This window comes from Neolamprologus multifasciatus, chromosome 16 (assembly GCF_963576455.1).
Source record: "Neolamprologus multifasciatus chromosome 16, fNeoMul1.2, whole genome shotgun sequence".
In the NCBI taxonomy this organism is placed as follows: Eukaryota; Metazoa; Chordata; class Actinopteri; order Cichliformes; family Cichlidae; genus Neolamprologus; species Neolamprologus multifasciatus.
This window is the reverse complement of record NC_140454.1, coordinates 30,490,949-30,514,143: the sequence shown is the minus strand read 5'-3', so window position 1 is coordinate 30,514,143 and position 23,195 is coordinate 30,490,949. Positions and strand designations below refer to the sequence as shown.

Genomic DNA, 23,195 nt, shown 5'->3' with positions numbered 1-23,195 from the left:
GCTGAGCAGACCTACCTTGTCTTAACAAATGTTTTACCTACAGGGAGACCGTGGAGAAGGTCATGCAGGCCCGAGGGGGCCTCCAGGTCCTCCAGGACCCCCAGGACCAGGATTCAAATCTGTGAGTTTCAGCTGATTTTAGTGCTTAATGTTTGTTTTTAAAAGAGTATCCTAATTTCAAATATATTTCAGACCTTTGAGGATATGGAGGCCTCAGGATTCCCTGATCTGGAATCTATTCGGGTGAGAAAAAAAACATTACTTCTTTAATTATCCAGGGTTTTGTTTATATATGTTTATATTGAAGTGAAAGTCTAAATGTAATGAATGTTTTTGTTTGTTTTTTTTAAATGCAGGGTCTACCTGGGCTACCAGGTCCCCCAGGCCCCCCCGGACCACCTGGTCTTCCCGGCGCCTCTACAGGTGAAACAGCATCGAGTTCTGCAGCATTCGGACCACCAGGAAAAGATGGAGCACCTGGTAAACCTGTAAGTGTCAGGCTCCCAACAGGACTAACTAATACATATATCAACATTCAAACTCTCTGAAGTAACTTCTCAGTCTAACCAAATATCAATAATCAGCTAAGAATGTCTATCTGATCCTAATCTTTTGGCCTCTAGGGCTTGCCTGGCATACCAGGTACTGATGGCAAACCAGGAGCTCCTGGTTCCAAGGGGGAGAAGGTAAAGACTATGAAGATAACAGTTTCTTCTCTAAGAACTAAATAAATCTGATATTTAATAATCTGAACTAAAATGACATTTCGTATAATGTGTAATAAACGCTAGAAGTGTGCAGTAGCTGCTGGGGTTCGGATATCAAGAGCAAAAATTAAAATCCAGAGAGAACTGCAATAAAAAAAAAGCTTTCAAGCTATGCTAACTAGCTTTGACCTTCCAAGTGTTGGATGGAAAGGAATGTGTGGATCTCCGGGCTTTCTAGTTTCCCCTCCGGACTGGATAACTGGTAGTCCTAAATTTGCCATAGATGTAAATGCGAGTGTGAATCCTGAAAGACACTGGAAGCCTCTACAGGAAGTCTCCGAGAAATTTCAGTGATTTGGTGGTGTGACAGGTAAGCTAAGTGTTGGCGATCCAAAGTACTTGGTACTGGATTAAACGAATCTAAATTCTAAAAAAGATTCATCTGAGCTGAGTACCACTGGGAGCAAAGGATACTGTGACACATGACACAAATTTCAACCAGAAATATTAGGGGTGGGAAATATGCAACTATATCCTTAAATGTCTACTGGCTACCAACTATAAGCTACTAAGCGAATGCTGATGAGTAAATTGCTCATCTTTGGACAGGCATTAGACACAACATGTCCACAGCCGCTTTTAGATTTTTTGAAAGTAAGAAAATTGTTCATAGTTCTTATTTCAAGTTTCTATTCAACTTTAAATGGTGTTGATAAGTGTTGTCACTGTGTTTATAGGGTGATGCGGGCGAGCTGGGTCTTCCAGGAGCAATTGGAGAAAAGGTGTGAATCGATGACCTATTTTTTTCTCTCTCCTTCTTTCCTTTTTAAAGATTTTATCTCAAAGTTAGTGTCATTTTTTTTCTACTATGGCCAAATGTAAAGTGCTATTGATGTAACTTGTTTTAGTAATTAAGAATTGTTTAGACCAGCGGTCCCCAACCCCCGGGGCTTGGACTGGTACCGGTCTGTGAGTCGTTTGGTACTGGGCCGCGAGAGTTGAGGCTCAGGTGTGAAATGTGTGGTTTTCAGGGTTTTTATCGGTTTTCAGCGTTATTTTGTTATCGTTTTTATCGTTTACTCGGTTTTCCTTGGTCTTTTCACGTGTGTTATGAATAAATCTTCTTTTTTTCGGTACCAGTACTAGTTTTATTTTGTTGTATTTATCCGCAACACCTTAAAGGCCGGTCCGTGAAAATATTGTCGGGCATAAACCGGTCCGTGGCGCAAAAAAGGTTGGTTTAGACAATCCTGTGAAGAAAGTTAATACATTTCAAAGTTTACGGCACACTTTTGGGATCTCCAACTATGTAGAGGCACCCACAGGATAACCAGTATGTCATGTAATACTTCTAAAACTTTTCCCATCCCTTTCTCTTCCTCAGCCAAGTTCCTACTTTTCTTTTCTCACCAATCTGCTGCCTCACTATTTATCCTCCTCCTCCTCTCCTAAGCCTTCCCATCTGCAGGTAACTGGGCTCCAGCGTGTCAGTCATCAAAGGGGATTTGTGTCTTCTAACAATATGCAAATGTCTGTCAAATACTGTCAGTTGCAGACTTGACTTTAAGTCTAATCTGAGAATTGGATGTGTTTTATTTCACATATTCTGACGTCTAAATTTAGTCCCAGGACAGTGAGCATGGGTTTTGTGCAAAACAGTGTGTGCTTTGAAAACTCCTTCCAAGTACTCTGATGGCTGCATGTTTAGTTTTGGATGATACATGATGCCAATTAATTAAAAACACATTGTAGCTTTATTTGTGCCAAATCACAAAAACAGTCACCTCAAGGCACTTGTGAGGTGACTGTTGTTTATTATGCAGTCTACTAAGTATTAAATCTCTTATTTGCTTTGATTAATTTATTTAATTTTTGCCCTACAGGGTGCTCAAGGAGAACGTGGTTTACCAGGAACTCAAGGAGAGCCAGGATTAGCTGGTCTGCCTGGACCCAGGGGACCAGTTGGATCTCCTGGACCTCCCGGGCCTCCTGGACCAAGTTATCGAGTTGGATTTGTAAGTTATCATGATAAGGTACATTTTACTTGTATAGCACCAAATCCTAGCAACCATTACCTCAAGGTGCTTTACATTCTAACAAGTTCCTATATCTTACTAGATTGTTGCTTTGTAGCGGATTTTGTCTTATTTTAAGCGTAATGAGATATTTTGACTAGAAATAAGACAAATATACTTGGCAAGATTTTGAGTTTTTGCAGTGCACTACAATAATACAGAGGAAACCCCAGCAATCAGACAACCCGCTATGAGCAAGCAGTTGGCGACAGTGGAAGGGAAAACTCCCTTTTAAGGGAAGAAACCTCGGGCAGATACGGGTTCAGGGAGGGGCAACCTCCACACTGAGGCATGACCTGATCTTTGAAGAGGTAGAGGAGGTGGGCAAGCAGATTTGGTTTCTCTGCTTAGACTGCTGCGCCCATCATTCCAACCGGGATAAACTGCAGAAAATGGATGAATGGTTGGGTGAAAGTAGACATATTTAGCTACGTACATATAGTGATTGGCTTATAAGTTAAAATATTTACTGGAAATGTTTCGATCAGTCTCCAGAGTTTTCCCCTCCCCCGATCCAAAATGTTGTCAGATGACTGCAGAATGTGACAGATTAGTGACATGCTAGCTTTACTGTTTCTTTTGCAAAAAACATTTAATCTCCAAAAATGCAATTTAAAACATTTTATTTGAAGGATGACATGGAGGGTTCTGCTGGTGGTTTCAATGGACGTCTTGGCATCGGAGGACCAGATGGAATACAGGTACACGTGTTCTTACCGACTTTGGAAGATAATTTTATATAAGGCTTAAATTCAGAGTAAAAATTTGAATAAGCAATAGTACTTGCTTAACCCTTTATAATACATGGAAATGTTCATTCACTGAACTGAGCACGTGTATACACCCTTATATAGGTTGTGCTGTTCTACAGTATGGTACTCGATGGGCTGGCTTCCATAAAAGAGACAAGCAGGAAGCATTTTAAAGCAAAATCCAGGCAACTTTGAAGGAACAATAACAGGGAAGTTTAGAATTGGTGAAAACAAAATATATTACCATAGAAACTGTAAATATATCAAAGTAAGTTAAAATAACATTATGTTGCAGCCCTTTTTTCTTCATAAATCGAAACAAATTACAAATATTGACTGACTAAATCATTTTAACGGTAATAAGACTTAGATTAAAAGCAAACACAAATATACGCAATGTAATTATATATGTAAAAAACTGCTATAAGGCTATTAAACGAGGCAATCGTGGCTCAAGAGTTGGCAGTTCATCTTGTAATCGGAAGGTTGCTGGTTCAAGCCCCGCTCGGACAGTCTCGGTCGTTGTGTCCTTGGGCAAGACACTTCACCCGTTGCCTACTGGTGGTGGTCAGAGGGCCCGGTGGCGCCAGTGTCCGGCAGCCTCGCCTCTGTCAGTGTGCCTCAAGGCAGCTGTGGCTACACTGTAGCTTACCATCACCAGTGTGTGAATGTGTGTGTGAATGGGTGGATGACTGAATGTAGTGTAAAGTGCTTTGGGGTCCATAGGGACTAAGTAAAGCGCTATACAAATACAGGCCATTTACCAAACAAACAAATTTACATATTCCTGTATATGAAGCCTAAGAAGCCCTTAAAATGGGGTAAACCTTGTATTGGATAACTGTGTAGTCATGGCAACATCCAATATAATATTGATCACTACTGTCCTACAGTGGGTTTATGATAAGGTACTTTAATTTAAAAAAAATAAAAAATAAAAAATAAATTTTTTTTTTTTTTTTTTTAGAAATAACAAGTATGGCTTGGTGCATTCGTGAATAATTGACCTACCACCACTTGTGTTAGTTTTAAATGACCAAGTCATATGATCCAATATGGTATCACCAAATTTCTAGAAATCCAACACTAACAATACCTATTGAACTATATATAATGCAAGGGTTTCATCAGCTTACCGCAGTTAGTTCTGATATTATAACCATAAATCTTGGTGTAGGTAAGGATGAAAAACTCAATTTTCCAAATTCTGACATGGTTCTGGGCCATTGCTGATAGGTCAGATACACTAATGTCACTAGCTGTCACATAACCCGATCTTTCCTGATTGGCTAGAAGAAACTCAACCTTACAGTGAATTATGGGATGGCCAGTTTTGATGTCCATTTAAATGATCAAATATGGTTCCATCAAGGGTTTATCAACAGTCTATAAGCCATCTGATTAAAAGGTTTCTGACCAACATGATCTGTTGCTTGCAGATTTCTGTAAGCATGTTTTTAGAACTATTCAAACAATTTTTACGAGGAAACTGCAAATACATGATGAAGGATGAAGAAGCTATACATGAACTACCAAATAACCCAAACAAATATGTGCTTTCAGGGTCCTCCTGGATTACCTGGACTTCCAGTAAGTAAATTATAATTTATGTTGAGGTGGAAAGCTTGGAGTATGATCACAAATAACAGCAACATGTCCTTAAATGTGCTTTAAGTCCAAATAAATAGTTTACTCTTGTAATTAGTTGTTAGAGACCAACATCAACAGTCGACACTGATTATCATTGCCCTTTGCATTAAGTTTTGCCCTCCTGCTTGCAAAACATAGTCCTACGCTGAGTTTGAAACATCAAATCTAGCTTGATGTGTTCCACTTTAAGTCAAGGAAGCAAGATTTAGAAGTTCAAGTTCAGTTTCCTGTTTGCTGCCATTTTCTTCTTCTTCATTTATAATTTTGTTTGCCACCAACTCAAATTGAGTGTTCTTCTGCAGGGTAACCCTGGCTTGCCCGGCAGACCAGGTGAGAAGGGTGATGGAGGTCCTGCTGGAAGAGATGGGCAACCAGGCCTGGATGGCTTCCCTGGACCTCCGGTAAAAAACCCCAACAAAAATCACTTAATAAATAAAGATTAAATTAAATCTCTGAATTAGATTAGTTGAAGAATATTTACATATGATATAATTTCTCCAAGTTTTTATCTTCTTTATCTTTGGAATAGATTTTTTCATGTTGGCATTCATGGACAACTTGTATATTAAAACTGATATATGAAAAAAAACAACGTTTGTTGTTTGAACGTTTCATGTAATTAGGTTAGTCTGCAGACCGGTCATTTGACATACAGGTTTCTCCGTTGCTGATGTATCTCAATCTTTGAATTTTACAGGGGTCAAAAGGTGACAGAGGAGACACAGGAGAGAGGGTGAATATCATTTGTAATTATTATTGTACTTGTTTTCTACAAAGCACTCATTACTAAGATATAACACAAATTATATCTCCTACCACAGTAGCCTTCCTTAATCTTCTGTCATGTTGATTATGTGATAAGCTTTCACTACTGGATGCTAATAAAAAAATTTTCCTCTTTCTTTCTGGTTTTAGGGTGAACCAGGTCGAGATGGAACTGGACTACCCGGTCCACCAGGTCCACCTGGACCACCAGGACAAATCGTCTACCAGACATCAGGCAATGTAAGTAACAAGAGATGGGCACTGCTGTTTGAGTCTGTATGAAGCTAAAATCCAAACCTGATGGTAATGTCTGTCTTTTCCACAGTTTGATGAAGTCGTTGGCAGAGCTGGCCCTCAGGTATGTTTGAACTGAAGGTGTTGTTGGACTAAAGACAAAGAGGAGTTTCACTTCATGTTACTTGCACAGATTCAAGCATGCTTGTGCTCCATGTCACAACCCAGAAATGTTACAACTGGTATTAACAATAACATTTTTTATACAATTTACCAGGACGTCCTACAATTTTGCTTCCTAATGTTGAATCATGCAGCTTTGGTTACCCTCAAAGGGTACCAGTAAGTGATTCCTTCATTTCTAATCATCAGGCGAATCCACAATCTGTGGGAGAATCTCAGGTGATGGCCTTTGAAAAGAAAAAAAACAACAAAACAATTTCAACCAACTAATGCTTATTTGCCTTTATGCATACTGCATACTGCATGAAATATGCATAGGCTCTGTAATCACACAGTGGAAAAACCTGGACTAACACAATATTGCACAATAATACCAATATCAATATGTTACAAAACAGCTCTAACACTGGTATCACGGTGAGATCCATACCAGCCTCGATATTTGCTGATACTGGCAAATAAGGGCCAAAGCCCATTTTGAAGTTGATGTTGGCAGCAGGTCCCACTGGAAAAGTAAGTCGTACTCAAAGGAAACATCCAGGGGAATATTTTACAACTTCTTCTGCCATATTTTTAAATGTTTGCATTTGTGACTATAAGGAATAGTTCCCTTATAAAATGGGCTGTCAACTGAAACATGACAAACAGCTTCTACCAAGATTTATACCGCACAGCAGAGCATACAATTATGGTGTTCAAAAGAAACCTCACTGCTCATTACAAATTTACAGTGTTGTAACAACTGTGGAAAAGTGACAGCCAAGAAACAAACACTGATTTTCATTCACCTACACCAAGCAAAAGCAGCACTTAACTTCACAACCTGCATTTTTAGCCTTAATTTGTGTTAGCCATAAACTGTGTGTGGATTTGCTCGTAGTTACTGGTAAACAAATGTTTGGCTGGTATTAAGGAAAATGAATAAAACTGATCTAATCAAGTTAAACAGAGGTGTGTGGTTTTGTTTTCCTCTACAGGGTGGGCCTGGTTTACCTGGTCGAGCTGGATTTCCTGTGAGTTTGCCTCTGTTACATAATTGTGTTTTCTTGCATAACCATATGCACAATATTAAAAATGTAATATGTAATTACATGAATGTGGGACATCAGATGATATCATGTTATGGAATTCTTTTGGAACAATACTGTCATGCTGTATTAGTCAGGGATAACTTTGAGATAAACACATGTTTGGAGCGCTAGCTTGTATGTAAATCAGGAGGATAGGGTGATGTACCAATATCTATATTTATTAATTTAGCCATCAACAAATGATTCTTTATACGAATGTCAATGAGAAGGCCCATTATATTGGCTTATTTGCTTCATGGTAACAAAACGTTGGGTGTTGTCAAATCTAACTCAATCTAATGGGATGTTTTCATGTATTTTATTGTATTTTTTAATATATTGCAGGGTCCAATGGGGCCAAAAGGTGACCGAGGAGATCCTGGTCCTCCAGGCTATGGTGAGAAGGTAAAGTCTACATTATATGTTAGACTTTTAATTTGGCTGCTCTGATCATTTCTGTTATTGAGTATTTGTTGTCTTCGTGCTCTGTGTTCAGGGTGAAAAAGGGGAGCCAGGCTTGGTTATTGGCCCTGATGGAAATTTTCTGAATTTGGCACAGCTAGCTGGTCCAAAGGTGAGTCTCAGTGAATTTGACTGTCTGGATTTCTATCTATTATGCATTGATGTACTCATGGTCTTTGGTGTATTTTGTGATGATCATTTTGTTCTTGAAACTAATCATCCCCCCAAAACCATGCATGCAGGGAGACAGAGGACTTCCAGGACCTGTTGGGCCCCCTGTAAGGTTTTCCATTTCTAAGACTTTTTTTGGTTAATGTACTGAAACTGTTTCAATTACCTTATTCAATCACCAGTCAATTCACAGCGTGTTTAATTATATAATTTATATTTGCAGGGACCATATGGGCCTCCTGGACTGAAAGGTGAAATTGGAATGCCTGGAAGACCTGTAAGTGCTTTTTTCTTATTGTTTTACTAAATACTGACCATAGTGAAGTGTATTCTATACCATTTTTTTTCTTTTGACCTTAGTATGGTTTTTATCTTTTTGTTTCTATTTTCCAAGTTCAACAAAAGACAAATAAATCAATAACTTTCTCCCTTCAGGGTCGTCCTGGGATAAATGGATATAAGGGTGAGAAAGGAGAGCCAGGGGTTGGATCTGGCTTTGGCTACCCTGTAAGTATTAATACTATTATCAATACCTTAGCTTGGGAGGCTTAGCAGCAAAGATGGTTTGATGACATTAGCTTACTTTACATCCCTCAAGCCTGTATTTTACAGGCATTGTGTGACTTCCCTGCTCCCATGTTAAAGGTCACTTTAAACACAACCGGCAATCACACAGAACTCTTGACACTGAGTGTAAATACTGAGTCACTTTCAACTTAAAACGTTCATTTTAGCACATTATAAATGTTTTTTTTAACTCCAACATTTATGTAAGTCTTTTCCCCCCTTTTCTATTTTTTTAGTTTTAGCTTTCATAACTAAACATATACTGAGCGTCATTAATTTGTTAGCTCTGTTTTTTAATCTTTTAATGAAACTAAATTCAACAATGACACTTTGCTTAGGTTCTAAATACTGCATTCAAGTGAGCTTTCATTTAGCTAAGCATTACTAAAGCAACTTGTGATTCATTAAACTGAGAGCTGCACTTGTTTCCTCACACAAAACAACCTACTCTGCTCTTCTTTTGTTTTTAAATGCCAAATGTTATGTTGCCAAACACATTTCTCCAAGAGTGGCCACATTTTCCTCTGCTGTTGTTGTTGTTGATTGTTTCCCTTCTGTTAACAGCGCTATGATGAAAGGAATTATCCAGGTATGTCATCTTCACTTGTTTTATTGTTTTAGTGTGTAAAAATAAATACATTACAAAAATATATGGTCAGATTAAATTCGTCAAAAAGAAGGATCACAGTAGAGAGGTTCAGTAAATATGAGAGGGGAAAGGAGGAAGGCTTTTTGAAGGGTTCAAAGTGTCTGCAGAGATAAACAGTGCAATCTATGAATTTAATTTCAGTTCTGCTCCTTCAGCCTGCAAAGGATATATACTCCACTGTGAGGAGATTAAGCTTTCAAGTCTAGATTTGAAAAAAAAAATGAATGAAGAAGTCACTGGCAGTAGAGCACATGGCTTTCAAGGGTTCAATGATATTTAAACCTGCAGAGAGTTATGAGTAATTTTGTAATGTGAAAAACTTTGTATGTTGTGTTGTAGCAATTAAAGGAGAAAAAGGGGAGCGTGGTGAGCCTGGACTTCCGGGAATCCCAGGTAAATCCTTTTGAATTAAGAATAAATGAAATTTCATTCCTTTATGATTGTAAAGGGTTGTGCAATCTTTTCTGTTGACGTTTCTCACGTAAAGTCGTGCATATACTGCTTAAAGAGTTATGTGCTATACTGCGAGGGAAGTGTGTAATCTGCGATTGGTTGGGAATAGTTCCCGGACGTTTCTGGCTCTCAATAAGTGAAATCACATACAAAGAAGGTGCTACACCAAAAACCTCCTAGTGATTGCTTTGGTCGCTAGCAGATTGCAGCTGTTGTCTGTAGTTTCTCATGTTTGTCTGTAAATACTTGTTTACTACTAACCCAGCAATAGTAAAAGCTGAATAAGTGCAACACAAACCAGAAATGAACAAGGTTTGCTTTCAAAGTAGAAGTTGTGTTCAGTGCTGCAACAACATGACTCATAGGATATACATTTTACTTTAGAGGCAAACAGTCTAAGTTCTTACTCATAGGGAATCTACTGATTTTTGTGGTTTTCTCTGTGTTATTGTAGGGTCCCTACAATATAAAAAGCCTTAAGGGGAATTTTGGCATTGTGATTTGGCGTTATATAAATAAAATTAAATGGAAGTGAATTTAAGTCTCCATTTCTGGTTTGTGTCATAATTTCACAACAGTTCAGACAGTAGCTGACCAGTGTTTGTAGACGAGTCGATTACTTCTATTCATACTACCACTGCAAAAATTTGCTAGCAACCAGAGCAACCACAAGGTTTCTGCCAAGCACTTGGGGATTATGCTTGTCAATCTGGGTGGCCTATGTGGATGCTCAAGTTTGTAAATGCAATAACTCATATAGAAAGTTGGCTAGGATTTTCACATCGATACCATAAGTGCACCTAATAAAATTGAATTTCAGTTTTCTAAAAAGCTTGTGAATGCAATAACTTGACAACAAGTTGACTGCTATCATGTATCTACTAGGAGGGCGAGGGGTAGTGTGAGCAGTTACCAGTACTTTCTTGCATGTATATGAAGAAGTGTGAGCATTAGTGATTACATGCCATCATGGGGTGATGCCATCTAATCAGAACCTTTAATCTGGATTAGAGTTGTTCCTGGTGACTAATTTCTTAGTCGACTAACTGACTAGTCTAAGACTAAGAAACACTCAGATTTAGGTTAAATTTGAGAACTGTTTAATTGAAAATATCAAAAACTAACAAAGGCATTTTAAACCATTTATTGCGTCCTCTACTCTGAACAGCTTCCAGTTAACTGAACTCCTCACCCTGTCACAGGTGGGAGAGAGCCCATCCACCTTTTGGAGAAAGCTCATTTCTGCCAATTGAACCTGCAATAATAGTTTTAACAAAAACTCTGCTAACAGATTTATGGCTTTTCTCAACAACAATCTGATGGCAGATGGCTACAAAAAAATTTAGGAGACATTAATTTTCTGGCTTTGGGCATCGATTAATATTTTAACAATTCGATTAAATGACTAGTAAGTCTGGTATCAACTAGTGACAACAGCGATGATTAGTCGACTTGTTGACCTCCCTAATCTGGATCCAAATATACTGGTAGTATTGACTGAATGCATTAATGGAAAAATAAATTTTATAAGGAAAGACTCACACGTGGTCATTGTTTCAACACTTGAAGGTGGGCATGTGTGACATTTGTTGGCACAATCTCACAGTGACGATAGCTAAACACTGACATGCTAACCAGCTGTTTGATTGACCCTTAGTATGACACAGACTGTTCGTGTAAAACACTGTGATTACTCACTGCAATTACTTTCTCCTTCATTTTGATTCTTAAACAACTACCCTGCTCTCTGAGGATTACAATGGCGTGGGGCAGTGAAACGGTTTCATTTGATTTACCAGCTGATCTACTAGCACCTGAAAAGTTGAACTATAGTGCTAAAGCCTGAAATTTGTACATGTGAATTACATGTCTTTGTGATCACACTGACCATTGTTGATCCCCGAGATCATGAACTGTCAGCACAACTATAATGCTGCATATCCAGCACGCTTCACAACTGCTTCACTAAAGCTTTTTTCCCCCCCCAGGAGCATCCCCTAATGTTGATATCTACACATTGAGGGTAAGCTAGCTCATTGTTACTCCAGTCATTTTTTTAGTTTATTTCTTCTTCATCAACAAAGAAAGTTGAACTTCTTCTGACAGAATGAACTGAAGGGAGAGCGTGGAGAATCAGGTGTCAAGGGAGAAAAAGGAGAGCCCGGTGGTGGATATTATGACCCTCGATTTGGAGGAGTACAAGGACCTCCAGGACCACCTGGCCTCCCAGTGAGTTCTGAGACCTTATTTGTTAATACAACCAAAAAACATTTGGCCCCGATCTAGATGTGATATTCCAGAAATTTCTGATTTTCTTTTCCACATTAGGGTCCAAAGGGAGATTCTATAATTGGGCCACCTGGACCATCTGGACCAACAGGGCCACCAGGAATTGGTTATGATGGTCGTCCAGGTCCTCCAGGACCACCTGGACCCCCGGGTACCCTTTCAGGATCATATCGGCCCAATTATCGTAAGTGTCTTTTTCCACAAAAAAGGAAGAAAAAAAAATACACTTTTTTATCGGGGAAAAAAAACCAATACAGGTTTACAGGTTTTAACCTGTAAACCTGTATTGTTTACAGGTAGCCACATCTTAATCTTACTGAATGCACTTTACTGGTTGAATACTGGAGATTAATTGCACTTCTGTTTCTATTTTTTTTATATTTAAGCTGTCAGTGTCCCTGGTCCTCCTGGCCCACCTGGCCCACCTGGAGCTCCTGGACTATCCTCTGGAGTGAGTACTATCACTGAATTTTAATCATAGCTCCATCACAAGACTCTGAATTCACAAAATTCATTTATCTGTAGAATGGCAGTTTTTGATTTATTGTTTGTACCCATCCATCCATTCATATCCATCATCTTCCGCTTATCCAAGAGTTGGGTTATGGGGGCAGCAACCCAAGCAGAGAAGCCCAGACCTCCCTCTCCCTAGCCACCTCCTCCCTGGCAGAGTCCATTACCCACCGGGAACAAGTCAGACTTATTGCCCGAATGAAAACCCTATTGTTTCTCCTGTATCTGAGGTTCACTAATGGACAGACTCTCCTTTTCAGCACCCTGGCATAGACTTTCCCAGGTAGGCTGAGGAGTGTGATCTAGCTGGAGAACAACCTCCGGTCCCCTTTCGTAAAGATGGGAAACACCACCCCAGTCTGCTAATCCAAAGGTACCATCCCTGATCTCCACACAACATTGTAGAGGCGTGTCAACCAAGATAGCCCTGCAACAGCTAAAACATTCAGGAACTCAGTGCGAAGCTCATCAACCTCCAGGAACCTGCCACTAAGGAGTTGTTTAAATGCCCCAGAGACTTCACCCCCAGTGATGGGTGAGCCGTCCCCCTCATCCCGGGACTCTGCTCCTCTACCGAAGACGTGTCAGTGGGATTAAGGAGATCTTTGAACAATTCCTTCCACCACGCAAAAATATCTTTAGTTGAAGTCAGCACTACTCCACCTGCAATACATACAGTGCAGGTAGAGCACTGCTTTCCCCTTCTGAGTCACCTGATGGTTCAGCAGAATCTCTGAGGCAGTCCGAAAGCCTTTTTCCATGGCCTCTGTGAACTCCTCCCACACCCCAGTTTTGCTTCAGCCACTGCCCAAGCCGTGTTCCACTTTGCCTGTTAGTACCTATTGGCTGCCTCCGAAGTCCCACAGGCTAACTAAACCAGATAGGCTTAGTCAGGCCTTCAGCCTGATGGTTAATTTGACTTCTGGTGTCCACCGTCTGGTTTGGGGTTACCACTAAGACAACAGGCACCAACCACTTCAGCCACAGCTCAGTGCAGCAGCTTCAGCAATGGGGGTGCTGAACATGGTCCATTCGGACTCAATGCTGTCAAATCCCTGCCTAAGTCGTGTGTTGACATGAGCCAAACTATATCTAGCCAGTACCTCTCAACCTCAAGCACTAGCACTTGCTAGTTTTAGTAGAGATCAGTCCGCCACGGTCTCTGCCCCTGCCCGCCAGAACGCACTGCACTGTTTGTAATTTTTCTTAAATATATCTGTCTGATGTATGGTGGTCTTTTTTTGTGTGTGTGTGCAGGTGACAGCTTTGAGATCATATGACACAATGATTGCTACGGCCAGACGTCAGGAAGAGGGCAGCCTCATCTACATCATAGACAGAGCAGACCTTTATTTGAGAGTACGCGATGGAGTGCGGCAAGTCATGGTACTTTTATCTACTTTTCAGTGCAGTGCTTTGAATTTTATAAAATCAACTTTAAAACCAGTTTACACTATTCTAATGTATCACTAGTTTATAACATATGAAAAACTTAATGTAAAGCGCCACTAAATGGTTGATTCCTCTCCTCTCAGCTTGGAGAGTACAATCCTTTCTTCAGAGATCTGGTAAGTTTCACAGAACCATAAAATAAAATGTTGTAACGTTCATATGACTTAATTATTTCTTCCATTTTCACACAAAGGAGAATGAGGTGGCAGAAGTCCAACCTCCACCTGTGATTCTGTACCCGCAGTCTCAGGACCAGTCCCAAAACAACGGAGCAGGCCATTACTCTGAGGGTTTCACTTTGATAAAACCCATTGAACCTCCAGCACCCACACCCACAGACCCCCGTTACTTTCCAAAGTATGAGCCCAGATTCCCAGACCAGACACACACAGGCCATACCGATGGAAGATTTGCCAACCAGCAGACGGAAAGCAGATTCCCTGTCACTCCTCAAAGACAACCCGTCCCTCCTGTGCTGGAACCTGCTGGCCATTTCGACATACATGGATCAGGAGTGAGTAAAGTGGATACTCAAAAGCTCAAAAATTCTTAAGTTGTTCCACAGTTGAAGTAAAATGAAAATTTGTGTGATTTTCTTGTGAATCTGTCTTTATCAGCTGCACCTCATCGCCTTGAACAGCCCTCACACCGGTAACATGCGAGGGATTCGTGGGGCAGACTTCCTGTGCTTCCAGCAGGCTCGTGCTATCGGCCTAAAGGGAACATTTAGAGCCTTCTTGTCCTCTAAGCTTCAAGACCTCTACACCATCGTCCGCAGGTCGGACAGGGACAGCGTCCCCATAGTAAACCTCAAGGTAAGACCCAACTTTACAACAAGAACAGCTGCATGACTGACACCATCTTTCTGAAAAACTGAATAAAGTCACTATGTTAAATGTTAATTTTCTTTTTCCTCGCAGAACCAAGTGTTGTTTAGCAGTTGGGACTCTCTCTTTGGTGACAATGCCAGCAAAATGAGGGAAAACGTACCAATCTACTCCTTTGATGGTAGAGACATCCTCAGGGATAGCGCTTGGTGAGTCTTTTGTACCCCCAAAAAAATAAATATATTTAACACCAGCATGCGGTTGTTAACCAGCTTTCGTTTCTTTTGCTTATTTGCAATCTTTTGTTCTTAATCACCTCCAGGCCTGAAAAAATGGTCTGGCACGGATCAAGCAAGAAAGGCCACCGGCAAACAGACCAGTACTGCGAAACGTGGCGAACTGGCGACCACGCTGTGACTGGTCTGGCATCATCACTACATAGCGGCCACCTCTTGCAGCAAAGCCCTACCAGCTGCTCCGGCTCCTACATCGTCCTTTGCATTGAGAACGCCTTCACATCACCCTCCAAAAAATAAATGTTCATTCTCCTGCTTTTTTTATTTTTTTGTCATAATTCTGGGCCCTAGCTAAACATCCATTTTACATCCAAACAGACATGTTTTGTTCTTAATTCCCTGATAACACAGCTTGTGAACATGTGGCGTCCAATGAACTGGCCCAGCGGCACTTCGCCCGGCAGGGAGACTTTGCATTGTCTGCTCCTCCCCTCCATACACGCCAAAGAGATGGGTTAAACCGAGGGGTGTTGGTCCCTTTTCTCGGGGGCATTGGCACATATTTTCTTCAAGGGGCAGAACAACAGCAGAGAAGCTAAAAGCCTTCTCAAATTTTAGCCCTTTTTAAAAATTCTGTATATTACATGTTTTTAATTTGTGTTTTTTTTATGTTATCAGTGTCTTACCTTTTGTTAAAAATGCTATATCCATTTTTTTTCTCCATAACATAGGTATTGATGATTTCAACATTTTTTTTCCTCTGAATTCTTGTTTGGAATTGTGGGTTGTGATGGGGTACAGCAAACTTTTAAGGACTATTTTAAATTGAAATAAGATAATAGATATTTATTTTTAAATGAAGTTATGTAAGTATAAAAAAATGGAAAATTAAAAAATGCTAAATACCCTCATTTATAATCTACAAAATATGGAACATTTAAAAAAAATCTTCTGTAAAGAGCCTGTGCCTTACTACACACGGAAAAGCTTTACACAATAAGCTCATATACTTCTTTTTTGCTCGTTCTGCTGATAGCCGAGCATTAGAACAGTTTTTGCCCAGGTCACGACACTCCTGTTATGAATAATCATGTACCCAGAGGGCAAGATTCCTTCTCATAGAAACTGAGCCTGATGATTCTAAAGTGATTATTTCCCCCTTTTCGTCTTTCCACCTTATAAAATCCTATCAGCGATTAAGCTGGAAATGATTAGCTTGCTGCTAATCTTTGGAGTGATTGCTGTCTCAGGAAGCGGAAAACCGGAATAACTTTTCTTTTTGGCCTTGTCTTAAATTGCAGAGAGTAACGGCATTAATGCTACCGCTGTCTGAAACAAACCTGTGGATATCTGTGAGAGGTTTTTTTGTGGGTTTTTTTTGAGGGGGGTGGGGGGGATTGTTTTATTATTATAACTGTGCTGTACTGTTTCTCCCAGGCACTGAATTAAAGTCTTTTTTTCAACCAGTAATGTGATGTATTGTACACAGATCTGTACACTGTGTTGAATTCTTCTCTGGAAGTCAGAGCCATGACCTTGAGCCCTCAACATTACCATAAATCAGATTATCCAGCAACAATTAGATGTCCTTCTAACACTTTGATCATACGCCATCTACTAAAACTTGAAAATTTATAGAGAAATATTTTACTTAACTAAAAAAAATGACTCGAGCCTGTCCCAGCTGTCATAGGGTAAGAGGCATGCTACACTCTGGACAGGTCCATAACAGGGAAACACAAAATGTCCAGTGAACAGCAGTTCTTCAAATAAGAAAATGCATTGTTGATGTGTAGACTGTCAGTAACTTAAATAACCAACATATGCAGAAGAGCATCTCTGGACACACAGCAGGTTAAACCTTGAAGCAGATGGGCTACATCAGTAGAAGTCCACACAAGGTACCATTCCCATCAGTTAAAAATAGGAAACTGAGGTACCAGCTTGCACACACTCACCCAGTGGAACAACAGACGACTGGAAAAATGTTGCCTGGCCTGATGACTCTTAATTTCTGCTTCGACATTTGGATGGCAGGGTCAGAATTTGGAGTAACCATCGCTGAAGGAAAAACTAAATAAATCCTTCCTTGGTTAAACTGTTCAGGGTGGTGTGATAGTATGGATGCTACTTCCGCTGCACATTTTGGGCCCTTAGTACCCTAACTGAGAATTATAGCACAGCATATTTTAGTATTGTTGTTGATTATTTCCATCTTTTTATGGCTAGAGTGTCCCTAACTTCTGATGTCATGTCTCAAAACTCCAATCATCTCAAAGTGGTTTCTTGAACAGCTTCTTCTTTGTACTCAAATGGCCTCCATAGTCACTAGATCTCAATATAATAGAGTACCTTTGTGATGTGATGAAAAGGAAGATTTACATCAAGGATGTATAGCTGATAAATCTGCTGGAACTGTGTGATGTTGTCATGTCAGTATGGACTAAAGTCTGTGCCTTGAAAAATTAAGGCAGTGAAGGTAGGTAACAAGCTATATTTAACAAAGGTGCTAGTGTGGGTGTACTGCAATACTAAGACTAATACTAATACCACAGACTGCTCTTAACCAGCTCGAGCACTGGTGGTATAAACTTGCTTCAGCATGACAAGCCTGACTTGTTTCCAAATGAAACTGCCACTCAGTCATGGAGACATTGGCTGTAGTTTTACGAGAAAGGGAGATTTTAAAGGACTGAAGTAGGTCACCAGTCATTTGTGATGGCTTATGAAATTCTCTTAAAGCTCTTCCTCAAAGTTAGGAGGTGTTAAAGATAATATTTGATTAAGAAGATTATTCAAATTACTCAGAGTTGACCTAAATTGGTAGTTACTTTAAAATGAGAAGTTTAAGGTAAAACACCTACAAACCTAGATCCCGTGGCATGGCAAAATGAAAAGATTCGGCTAAAACATATGGGCAGCATGTCTTCTCACTGCTGTGTACAGGTCATCTCTAGGACCGATAGGTTAGGGATTAATTCTCCTTCAAAGTGCCCTTGACAAAAGCACTGGCTTAGAACTAGAGCTCTCCTGCCTAGGACCACAAAGATTTCCAAAAGTAAGCTACTACATTTGATGCTGTCAAAGTCATGCACCAAATTTCAAGAAATAGTTATTTGTCAAAATCTTTCCTTACATGTCATGATAAAAACCTGCAGTGAAGATGGTGGGTTTGCCTCAAACATATTTAATGTGGTGTGCATATTTATGCACGAGATCCTGGAAACCCTACAAAAACTTGTTTAATGAGCTGAACAGACTCAGATAACACCTCCGAACTCTTCAAAGTTCTGTACCCAGGTACCCAATACACTTTTGAGCCGATGGATCGATTGAATGGCCACCACGCACTAGCTGTGCAAGTGATGGCAACAGGCCATTTGCTCATTTTCATTATTGACACTGTGTTGCCCAGTCAAATCACCTAATGCAACCAATATATGTCCTGCAGGTTTTAGATCTCACCCTGGGTCAACACACCTGAATCAAATGATTAGTTCATTACCAGGCCTCTGGAGTACTTCAAGACATGTTAATTTAGTCATTTAAATCATCTGTATTGGATCAAGGACACATCTAAAACCTGCAGGACCATCAACCCTTGAGGCCTGGCATTCCCCCACCCCTGCCTTAAACCAACTACTGACAACTAAACTAACAGTTAACTGAAAGACCTCCATTTAATTAAAGAAAGAAGCTATGCATCATTTATTGAACTACTGCAGGCGTTGGGCTCAGTTCTCTGAGCTCATCACTATGTACTTTAGCAACACTTTGGTATCAGCTACATTTTCAGACTGATAAATGTGTTATAGTGAATCACTTCCTGTGGTGATTCACACAAAACAAAACAGTTTTTTGGACAGACAGGCCAGTGTGCATTGCACAAACTTTGGTGGTCAGTTTCTGTCAAGTTTAATATTTTTATAAACTCTCACAGAAGTCAGGATTAAATAGTAGGAGCTGGAAGGCATCATCTGTCACAGCGTGTCACTGAAGAATCAAGGCCCAAACTTATCCATTCGCCCACCCCATAATAAGATGTTAGGGATATCCTAAAAATAATCAGTAAATGCAGCAACGTCCCACTCAATTCCATCAAATCTTAAGCATTGAAGCTTTAAGAGTGCTATAAGGCTTATATTAATTGACTGGGGGGGCTCAGTGTCACAGCAGTGTCCCCAGATGAAAGAAAAATAAACTACCATCATAACTCCTGTCCACAATGTCCTGACAGAGTAAATCTTGAGGAAAAAAAACCCCAACATAACTCACAGAGTGGCATATTATTGAAGTCTAAGTAAGGTTAGAGTGGGAGGGGGTGGTTAGGATGTAATAACCCACAGCTGCAATGTGCTATCGCACTACGTGCCTGAGGACAGCTATATTTAGTGGGCACTAAGTAATAAGTAAGTACAGTGAAATGATCCAGCAACAGTAATGATACAACAAGGTGACAACCAGATATTGGGGGACTTAATTACATTGGCGGAGGAAGCGAAAAGCCACAGTTGTCAGATCTCTGGGTGGTGTTTATCCATTGGCGGTGACTCACTGTCACTTTAACCCAAATCTAACAATATCTAAACAGCGCGGTGCCATAGCCACTTAGTTTCTTCCAGTGTGTTCTCAGAGAAGAGATGCCTTCGTTTGGTGTGGTAACAACCTCAGCAGCACACAGGAAATAAATATGTTAAAAAGACTATTGTACTTATACACTATGTGTGACTTTACTTTTATTAGTTTTAATGCATTCTAGATCAACATATTTCTAGGGTAATAAGGAGATGTGACGTTACATTTGTGTTGCATCTCAGTACTTAAAGCGTTCTATGAGGCTTTCACATCTCACTGACATTTAGATAGATAATGAGTAACACTCTTCCTGTCTTTAAATCCCCTTGTGAATCTTCTGGCATTTAAGTCTATTTTTTTTACATCTCGTCTTTAAATATTTGATGAGGATGATGTTATCTCCAGTGGATATTCCTGGCATTGTGGAGATGAAGGCTTTGACCACATCATCATAGCTTTGCTGTCTTTTACACTGATCCAGGTTTGTTGCTCTGATGACTTTTGTCACTAGGAAGTGTAGTTCAGCATCAAAGTAGGGCCCATCAATCAATCAGTCTCAACGGCCTGGACGTTTTTTAAGCAAAGCGGATTGATATGTCGCATGGCCTTGTACTGACTTTCTATTAGTGACTGCCTATATTGAGTTGATGCATTTTATTTAATGCGATTTGTGCCCGTGCTCTTGCTTTAATGCATTTTTTATGTTTTCCTTTTTCTTTCCTCTAAATGAAAATGTCGCTTGGCAGCAGCGAGGGAAGAGCTCGTGCCAAAACTCTCAGCCAAACTGTAGCAGCTCACGGATAATATAATTACTCTTTGTTAATTTCCGAAGAGCCGTAAAGCTTTTCAGACTTCTCCTTTAAATAAACGATGGTGTAGCTACTATAGATAAAAATAAACATTTTGCTCGGTTTATCAAGCTTCCAATTTTGTACTTCCGTGATGGCATAATTTAGAATTCACTCAGGTCAGGTCTGCAGCGCCGTGTTCGCTGCTACCACGCCAACCTTACACAGCTCACTGCCCGTGGTCGTCAGTGCAGCTGGGTACATATTCGATGTGACATCTCTTTCCATCTTCTAATGAATTTTTTATGTCTCTTCCTCTCACACTCTCTCACACACACACACAGACAGACGGGCTTCGTTTCAGGCCTATTCTGAAGAACTATGCCACTGTAAATGACAATGTTGCCTTTGTCCATAACCCTTCTGCTCTGTCACTGCTATAGATTTCAGTTTGGTTCCAAACTGATTGTATATGTTCAGAGACATTCATGCATACATGAGATCCTTTACAGGATGTGCTGTTAACAGGAATAGTCGTGGTCATGAAAGGAGTGGAAAAAAACCCAGTCGATGGGATAAATAACCGTGAGGTTATTTTTTTCAAATACGCACTTATGCATTTATATCCAAGCCTAACGGCCATTTCACAAGCAACAGGCCAACACAGATGATTATTATTATTACTATTTTAAGAAAGTTAAACTCTGGGGTTTCATTCACCACTAAACTGAGTGTTTGATGTCATGTTTTTGCTGTGCACATATAAACAAACTATAATGCACTTGTGAGTGCATTGACAGCCCCCACTGATTTTCAGTGCTACTGGAAACCTGCAGCCCCTAGACCTGCACAGAGTCTGACCCTAGTGATGCCTTTTCTCTAATTCTCCAAAGAGCTGTGGATCATTTTTTATAAAGTAAGTCACTGACTCGTGTTATCCAAATATAGTTCCATTAATCTTACAAAACAGTAATCGTACCAGGTTGACCCCAATGACAGTTCGGTGACCTCTCCGAGTCTAATTAAATGCTTTGCAGAAACACTATTAAAGGTGTAGTGATAAATTTGTCACCTAATTACAGTTGAAAGGGTTATTCAGGTGTCCGAGTCATTCAGATTTGATGCTCTTCTTTACATGTCCTCCAAAACCCTCTGAAGGATATACAAAATCCAAAACCAAGTGAAAAGCTAACAACATAACCACTGGGAAATTTGCTCTCCAAATCCCTGTTTCCCACAAACAATAAATAAATAATCATTTAAATAAATGAAAGAATGACACAGACCCAATCAATCAATTAACTAGTGGCATCTCCATCCATCTTCTCCTGCTTATCCAATTCAGGGCTTATCCAGTCTATTCCAAGGATACCAGAGAGAGACATACAACAATTCACACTCATATTATCACCTATGGGAAATTTAATCAGCTGCAAACCTAACCCCACAGAAATGGTGTGGAGTCATGCTCTTATTTTTGAAAGTTCAGTCACTGCTGACCACCAGCTCCAACCCTTCCCTCCCCAGGTTTCCCTACCATCTGACTAGATTAATCCTCTACACCACAGGTGTCGAACTCCAGGCCTCGAGGGCCGGTATCCTGCAGGTTTTAGATGTGTCCTTGATCCAACACAGCTGATTTAAATGACTAAATTACCTCCTCAACATGTCTTGAAGTTCTCCAGAAGCCTGGTAATGAACTGATCATTTGATTCAGGTGTGTTGATCCAGGGTTACATCTAAAACCTGCAGGACACCGGCCCTCGAGGCCTGGAGTTCGACACCCCTGCTCTACACCATTCAGCTGTCTCTCCAGGGTGCTTCACGTCCTGTGGACATAATCCAACTCCAGTGTCTCACTGAGGCTGCAGAGCTGAACAAGGACCAGGTAACTAGTACCTAAGACGTTTGGCCTGACTGCAAAAATAAGAAGCAGCTGGTTCTCCCCTAACCATCTGTGGCTCTCTGGCTAGGTTGGTAAAGCAGTGATCCAAAATATCATGCAGCAGTCATAGTACTACTAGGTAATAGTACTTCTCCTTCTCTGGAGATGCACTGCATACGCAAGTGTAACCAGAAGCTGCAGCAACTGGAGAACTGGTTTGTGTAACCAAAGACTGATCCTACAGAGCAAAGAAATGACCTACAACCTGCAGTCTAAGACCATCAATGAGAACTTTTTAAAGTGATGCACGTGTATTCCTCTAAGATCAGGAGCAATATGTTTGCATACCTTTTCTTGCAGACCTGGATAGGATGCAAACACATTTTCCAGGATGTCATGTTACGGCCAAAGATCAGTGAATGAGAGCCATTTGAATAATGCTTCTTTATAGAGGTATTCATGAGTTAAAAAGTCTGGCATTTAGCATCTGCTCTTCTCTTTCCTTTAGTGTGTGGCATCATCATGCTAAGAGCTAAAGAGCTCTGTAAGGCCTTCAGAAAAAAGGTTGAGAGTATCCAAGAGCTTGCCAAGGGATTTAAATAGATTCCAAATTTATCTACAAGTGGTGTAAAACTTGGTCCATGATGACCCCCGTCCTCAGGAGAAAAAAAGACAAAATCAGCCTTGGAGCACGCCATTTGCTACAAATGCAAAAGTGTTGATCTCAAAATTCTAAAAAAGAAAAATACTTGATTTATCAAATCATGTGTTGAAAAAATAAATGAAAGAACAGTGAGGTGCCCAGGCATTTAAGTGAGTTACATTTCAGACATCAAAAAAGGATCAAAACATATAACTTTTATATAAGAAATGGAACACAAAAAGGAACGAC

General features: G+C 40.2%; 1 protein-coding gene across 1 annotated transcript in view; it reads left to right on the top strand.

The window, feature by feature from the left end:
• Nucleotides 1-16,525, top strand: part of col18a1a (collagen type XVIII alpha 1 chain a) — a 45,707-nt gene extending 29,182 nt beyond the window's left edge. The window contains exons 12-41 of the mRNA XM_085134663.1: nucleotides 44-121; nucleotides 193-243; nucleotides 357-488; nucleotides 624-686; nucleotides 1,445-1,489; nucleotides 2,591-2,722; nucleotides 3,415-3,483; nucleotides 5,098-5,124; nucleotides 5,487-5,585; nucleotides 5,882-5,917; nucleotides 6,100-6,189; nucleotides 6,275-6,307; nucleotides 7,344-7,379; nucleotides 7,782-7,841; nucleotides 7,933-8,010; nucleotides 8,141-8,176; nucleotides 8,293-8,346; nucleotides 8,505-8,576; nucleotides 9,201-9,225; nucleotides 9,625-9,678; nucleotides 11,727-11,761; nucleotides 11,845-11,967; nucleotides 12,067-12,211; nucleotides 12,414-12,478; nucleotides 13,798-13,926; nucleotides 14,076-14,108; nucleotides 14,186-14,506; nucleotides 14,610-14,807; nucleotides 14,913-15,028; nucleotides 15,142-16,525. Of these exons, the coding sequence (XP_084990789.1) occupies nucleotides 44-121; nucleotides 193-243; nucleotides 357-488; nucleotides 624-686; nucleotides 1,445-1,489; nucleotides 2,591-2,722; nucleotides 3,415-3,483; nucleotides 5,098-5,124; nucleotides 5,487-5,585; nucleotides 5,882-5,917; nucleotides 6,100-6,189; nucleotides 6,275-6,307; nucleotides 7,344-7,379; nucleotides 7,782-7,841; nucleotides 7,933-8,010; nucleotides 8,141-8,176; nucleotides 8,293-8,346; nucleotides 8,505-8,576; nucleotides 9,201-9,225; nucleotides 9,625-9,678; nucleotides 11,727-11,761; nucleotides 11,845-11,967; nucleotides 12,067-12,211; nucleotides 12,414-12,478; nucleotides 13,798-13,926; nucleotides 14,076-14,108; nucleotides 14,186-14,506; nucleotides 14,610-14,807; nucleotides 14,913-15,028; nucleotides 15,142-15,355 (2,649 nt within the window). The 3' untranslated portion in view covers nucleotides 15,356-16,525. The remainder of the gene's footprint in view (nucleotides 1-43; nucleotides 122-192; nucleotides 244-356; nucleotides 489-623; nucleotides 687-1,444; nucleotides 1,490-2,590; nucleotides 2,723-3,414; nucleotides 3,484-5,097; nucleotides 5,125-5,486; nucleotides 5,586-5,881; nucleotides 5,918-6,099; nucleotides 6,190-6,274; nucleotides 6,308-7,343; nucleotides 7,380-7,781; nucleotides 7,842-7,932; nucleotides 8,011-8,140; nucleotides 8,177-8,292; nucleotides 8,347-8,504; nucleotides 8,577-9,200; nucleotides 9,226-9,624; nucleotides 9,679-11,726; nucleotides 11,762-11,844; nucleotides 11,968-12,066; nucleotides 12,212-12,413; nucleotides 12,479-13,797; nucleotides 13,927-14,075; nucleotides 14,109-14,185; nucleotides 14,507-14,609; nucleotides 14,808-14,912; nucleotides 15,029-15,141) is intronic.
• The last annotated feature ends 6,670 nt before the right edge of the window (nucleotides 16,526-23,195 follow it).